Consider the following 6697-nt stretch of genomic DNA (forward strand, 5'->3'; position numbering starts at 1 on the left):
CCCCCGCCTGTATGTGCTCCACCATTTCCGTATTCATGGTGTGTTAGATCCCACTTTTGTCCCCATTTTCTTGTAATAATAATTCATGATTGTGTGGCAGCTAAGCATCGGTAGAATTATCGACGTACTGCTGTCTATGATGATGATGACGACTTATCATAATATTGTCATCACTCAGATAAAGCATAATTTTTGTAGCCTTCAATTTTGTTTGGTTACAGAGCCATCAAATAGAAAATCAGAACACTCTTGCCACACCCACTTGTCATATCCTATCTTTCAATATTTATCAATAGATCTCTCTTACATATAATCCTGTATCATTTTTAACCAATAGAAAGCTAAGGTTTTCATCTATCAAATGACATATTATATTACATTTCTGTAGAGAAAAAATATTAATTTCTCTTGCAGTATATGCTTCATTCCCACAAGAAACACATCGACTAGCTTGGATGAATTAGTAATGGCTCTTGTCTCATAGTTAGAAAGCCAGAAAAATTGTGGTAGTTATGGGACGTTGTCTGCTTTTTGCATGTATTATTCAATGTTCTTTGATTCATTTATTTAATTAAATACAAATTATTTTGTGCACTACTACCTTTAATATAAAAAAGTTGGGTTAAGTGTCATCAACAGTCGACAGCAAAAATAAAGGCCCAGGTAAATACGTTACTTCTTGTCTTTCATGTGTATTCTTTATTTGTTATTATACAAGTAACTCAAATGTAAAAATTGGAAACTCTTTAGGTTAGTTAAGGTTTGATTTGGTAAAATTGTTGCAGGCTTATGGCAACAGCAAATGTTATAAAAATAGTTAGTTGTTCTTCCATATCTTCAGAAGTTTGAACATAGCAGTGTATATTTTGTTTCTATCTAAAATGCATAATTTGCAAAAAATTAAAAATTGAGTCAAAATATTTTCCTGGGGCAAGGAGGGGATGCCCTTCACTAGATTAAGCTACTATCCTGGCTTTTAGGAGTTACTTCTGGCTCCTAAATGTCAAGGATACTTGGCAACTCTTGGTAAAATGCATTTTATATAGAACTGTAAAGGTTTTAATTAAACTAATAGATAAAATTGAAAGATCAGTATTTCTAATAAACAGAAATTCATCACAAATTTAATCCTGTCAATTAAGAGCAAGCTTCACCGAGAGTAACTATTATAACTATTCTTTTCTCTAAGATTATTTGACATATAAAGTTGTAATTCTCTATACCATAAATGCCATTTTTTCCGGAGATAAATTTTTTCTTAGTTACAAAAAAACTATAAGGCACAAAGGATTACATTATCCTACCCTTCCTAACAAGTCAAAGTGAATGAAAAATTATCTAGATGATAAATCAACCTTTGACGGCAACAGATTTTCAAGATTTAGCTAGGAGAATATTTGCAAATATGAATGTTATATATTATCATTTCATAACAAATTCCATTCCAGTAAAAGTAACATCTGTCTAGTCTACAAAATGCAATAAACAAATCTTACACAGGAAATTGTTCATTCCATGTTGGATGAGTTGTATTTTTCTGAAATTCAGATCTTACTGGAATTCCACCATCTACTACCAATTCCACATAAGGGTTGGGTTTAAACAGACTTGATGAATGTAGTTTAGCTGAAACAACTATAATACAAGTAATAAATAAAAACTCACAAGTAAAACAGTACACACCAATGTAACAGTACTAAATAATCATATTTTTTTGAGAAACAAATTTTTCTCCATGTATGGTGATTATTTCATAAGGCACAAAATGGTTCAAACCTTGGAAATGTAAAAACATGATTAAAAAGTGGATCTAAGTATTAACAATAATAAAACGATATTTGGTCAGGACCTATATATATATATATATATATATATATGTGTGTGTGATTACTTCACAGACAGAAGAAATAGTTATAGCAGGTGAAAAGCATTGCACATGAATCTGCCCTTTCCATGACCAAAAAATATTGAACAGGATGCTAGAAAATCAAAGCATTAGAAATACTTACAAAATATTTAATAAAAAAGGGATTAAATATTTTTTGCATGTAATAAGATCACAATTAAGTAATAATAATAATGCAAACATAAAAGTTAAAAACTGGCCATTTATCACAACTAAAAATAATCCCAAAGTTATGCAAATATTAAAATAAATGAATAGAATACTAGTTACATATTCATTTTTAGATTCATAGTTAAACAACTGGGTGAAAATAGAGATCAAAACAAGTAACAAGAAAAACAAAAAACAATTTATACATTCTAATGATGTAAATATGTTACATTACCACAAGATATCCAGTAATTAACCTTTTTAACACATTAGATATTATGCCTAAAAAGCAAATCATAAAAAGTATACATCAAACAATAAAATTATCAAATAAGTAGCCATTTAAGATTTCAGAATATATTACAAAAATTAAAACAATACATAATTTATATTAAATATATCTAAAAAGATAAATAGCATTAACAATTTCCACAAAAATAGAATAAGGTAAAAACAAACATAAGCATCATAATTACCTAAAACATCACGTTGCATAACAATGCACGAAAAAAAAACATCAAAACTTTTCAAACACTTCATGTGCACTGATAGAATAGTATAATAGAAAAAATGTAATACATATTTTATAAGCTATAATTACAAGCAAAAAAAGGGAGACTGAAATGTAGTCACCACTAATTCCAATAACACATCACATTTAATGAGATTTATAAGAATATATGTTAACAGATGAATAATATTAAGTCTCAGTGTTCATTGAAAAAAACATTTATATATAACATATTTCAACTATATCAAAAAAAAAAGAGACGACAAAGTGAAGAAAACATCATATAATCAAACTTAACATCACAATACCCGACCACATACAAATGGCTATAATATTAATGAAAGCAAAATGCATTACATGAAAAGACCACATTGCCATGTATGAGCCCCCCAAAAAATTAAGCACAGGCATGAAAAAACAACAGGCTAGAAAAAAAATTCAATAAACTAGTTATGAAATACTGTAAATAAACTAATAAAGAAGTCAATTTACATATAACTTTGTCCAGGAAGCAACTTGGTATTTTTATATAATTTATTGCAGTTACAACAACAAAATATTATGACATATAAATGTCACACAAAATGGCCTTTGTTTTAGTCATAAATACTGTTATATTGTGCAGGTTTGGAATTTTATTCCAACATGAAGAAAGATATTCCCTTCAAACCTACCAAAAATACCATTTTCAAGTTTCAGATCAGTAATGAAGTATTAAAATGTGTCTTTTTTGTATACCTAAAAAATAAACCTGGCACTGGTAGAACTATCTACAAACATGGCAGCATTGAAAGAGTTAACAAACATCTGAAAATATTTCGCTCGATAATTATTAGATCCAACTATAAAACAATGTTTTTTCTTTTTTAGAACTGGAGTCAAATTTAACAATCCCTATACAAACTGAGAAAAGTGAATTAATCTTCAAAATTTACAACTATAACTTAAATACTAGTTTTTAAAATCCACCAAAAAATCTGGAAGATAATTAGAGATTTTTATCTAAACAAAACATTGGCCAACATTTTTTAAGTGAATAATGAATCAAAAAACATAAAAAAAGATACACTTGAGTTAAATAATATACTATTTTCAACATAAAACAGATACTGATAAAATTACTTACTTGTAACTTTGAGCTCAAAAAGGACAGTCACATTATTAGAAGATGGTGGACCTGAACCCATAGTTCTGTTCCTCCAAGTTCAACCTACAACATTAACAAATACTCATCTTTTATGACTGACACAAAATAAAAGATAACTTGTTCTCCACATACATTTGTATATATGTATTTTATTCTGAATAACTGAAAACTTTATTATCTAATTATATTTACTATTCTCTCTTTTCTGCATATTAATGTTTTTAAATACAATGAAACTTATTGATGCTTTTCAAAAAGAGTCTGCATTTTTGGATAAACTACCTCAGTTAATATTGTATTACTTAACTTACAGAAAATCTCTGATGAGGTGCCACATAAAAGGTTAATTAAAAAACTGAATTTTTCAAGGAAATTTCACACCTTAGTCTGTATTTATCCCATGAGGCTGAAAAGTCTTGAGATTCCCCAAAATTGCTTTCTCTCTCTCAACATGTGATGTATACTATTTTAGACTATGCTCTTATTATTAATGAGGATATAGTTAGAAATTGTGTAATAGCAATAATAATATTATTACCTTTGATGTTTAGATTCAAACTTACTGTAGAGTTAGTAAGAAACATGTCTCCAGTTTTAGGAAAACTGACTTTCAAAAACTGGAAGAGAGAAATTGAATGAAAAGAATGTTAATAAAGCTGGAAATGTTTTTCATTAGTTCAATAAAAAAAGCCAAAAAAAATGAAATGTTATCAAATATTTAAATTCTAATTGAAATTTTTTTCAAAAATAGATGAATAAAGAAATAAAACTAAGTAGTAAAAGTAAAATGCCTATCTGAAGAAAAATATTAATTCACTCGTAAAATGTAAAATTCTGAAGCTTACAAGATATAAAAAAAAGGTCAAAAACTGCAGTCAAGGTTTAAGAGGGGTTATGAAAGTTTCTTTGTTCTAAATGTAAATTCAACCCAAAGAGTTTTCATGCCTATGATAACTAAGATATATTGGCTCAGGGTTTAGATCCTGAAGGGGACTTTATTATTGACAAACAGAACATAATTAGTGTTAAATAATTTTAAATGTACTAATGTTTTTATAGATAAAGATGAGGTAAAATACATTCCAAAATAGGAGACACATACTTGACAAATGGCCTTTTATTCATAGCAAATGTAAGGCAATGCATTTAAGTTTTCATAATTTCAAAGTGGGTCACAGGTTTAAGAAACATTGAAACACTTCATAGCAGGAATAAATAAAATGATGTGGTCATAGTGGTGGATAAGTCACTCAAGCCACCAAAGGAGTGTTATTTTGTTGCTAGTAGTAAAGCTAATAGAATTTTTGAGTTTATTTATAGGCATGTTGATTAAAAGCCAAAAGAGATAATTACATATATATACAAATCACTAAGTTAGGTCTCACTGGGAATACTGTGCACAGTTTGTATCTCCTTATCTAATATCTTATTGAATAGAGTTAAGAGGAGGGTTACTCAGATGAATTCAGGGAAGGAAGGGTCGTCTTAAAGGGATAGTTTAAGATTGCTTAAAGCATTTTCTCTCAAAGACTGGCATGCCAGAGATGACCTTATTGAAGTTTACAAGATTATTCATAACATTGGTAAGATAATAGCTTCTGAGGAAAACAGAGGACCTAAGTTTAAAATATGAAAAAGAAAGAATAGGTTCAAGTTAAAATAATTTTATTATTATAACATAATGATGGAATGAACTGTCATTAGTAGTATTGAAGGATGACACCTTATAGAAGTTTAAATCTTTCCATATAGGCTCCATACTGCCTCAGTCAATTTGATAAGTGCATATGTCATGACAATTTACAAAATTACATTCTAAATTTTTAAACAACTGTATTATAAACATATGGCAATAAACTTTAAATCAGAATTTAAGTTAATAATTCAAGTTTTTATATCTAAATTTTAATTTCTTAATTTCAAAAGTACATATTTTAAACAATCTTCATTTCTGTTATCACATGTTGTGTGTGCTCTCAATTCTCCCTTTCAGTTTGTATAACTCCTAGTATAGCTTCTACAATGTCCAGCTAATATAAAAACAAACTATAAGTAATGAAAAGATCAAATGTACAGTTTTAATATCCTAACATCTCCATTTGCTAAGATATCAATGTATTTTTCCAACCCGCAAAACAAGCGCAGTCAATTTATCCTTAACTTTCAAGGCAGTTTTCAAAACCACATATTCTTATTTGATATACATGCTTATAAATAACAAATATTTTTTTTTTATTATTTGAAGCTTGCAACTGTCCTTTTAAATTTAGCAACAACAGATATTTGTTAAGAGAAAGAGATTGATATGTGTAAATTGTTGCTCACAGCAGTAATGAATTTTTCTTACCCTAACTATAGCTTAGTCAGAAAGCTAGTTAAATTATATTAGTTTTGGATTATTTTAGTGACTGATATATTTTGTGTTCTAAAATGCATATTCAAAAGGTACATGAGCTTTTGTTTGAACAACAAACTTACAAGAAAAAACTAAGCCTATTTAGCTAAGTGTATGAATATACACATTTCATGTAGTATGTTGCTATACAAGGACCTGCTAGTGTGTCCCCATTGTGTTCACAAAGGAATTAACTGGTTACATGGTACAAGCTAGTCTAAAATAATAAAATTAGAATAAAATAAACGTAAAAAGGTAAACAGTTGGAATTGTGAACATCAATTGACTGAAGATGTGGCAACAAATTATTAATTCAATTTCAAAGAAGAATAAGAAAAAAGTAATATTCACTTTATTTCATAATTTTCTCTCTTAGTTTTCAATTTGCATTGATGATTTATCTTTAGTTAGTGTTTGGGTAGTGAAAATACCAGATGAAATATAAAGTTTTACTGAAAAACAACTTTTGATATTCATTTAGGAGGTTCTATAGGTTATGCAAATTAAATGAAAAAAAAAGTTAAGATAAAAAGTAAGTCTTATTTTTGATACAACTTAGATGGCTTTTTGGACAGAATTTCTAAATTT

The 6697-nt window shown here is 28.2% G+C and overlaps 1 protein-coding gene across 2 annotated transcripts in view; it reads right to left on the minus strand.

The window, feature by feature from the left end:
* The window catches only part of LOC106478416 (NEDD4-like E3 ubiquitin-protein ligase WWP1), a 35006-nt gene that overhangs the window by 27414 nt on the left and 895 nt on the right, over nt 1-6697 (minus strand). The window contains exons 2-4 of one of the 2 annotated variants that reach the window (XM_022382013.1): nt 4253-4331; nt 3694-3777; nt 1497-1635 (exon numbers count right to left, since the gene is read on the minus strand). In XM_022382013.1, the coding sequence (XP_022237721.1) occupies nt 1497-1635; nt 3694-3754 (200 nt within the window). In that variant the 5' untranslated portion in view covers nt 3755-3777; nt 4253-4331. The remainder of the gene's footprint in view (nt 1-1496; nt 1636-3693; nt 3778-4252; nt 4332-6697) is intronic. The other variant, XM_013938957.2, reaches the window with a different exon arrangement.

This window comes from Limulus polyphemus, unplaced genomic scaffold (assembly GCF_000517525.1).
Source record: "Limulus polyphemus unplaced genomic scaffold, Limulus_polyphemus-2.1.2 Scaffold209, whole genome shotgun sequence".
Classification (NCBI taxonomy): Eukaryota; Metazoa; Arthropoda; class Merostomata; order Xiphosura; family Limulidae; genus Limulus; species Limulus polyphemus.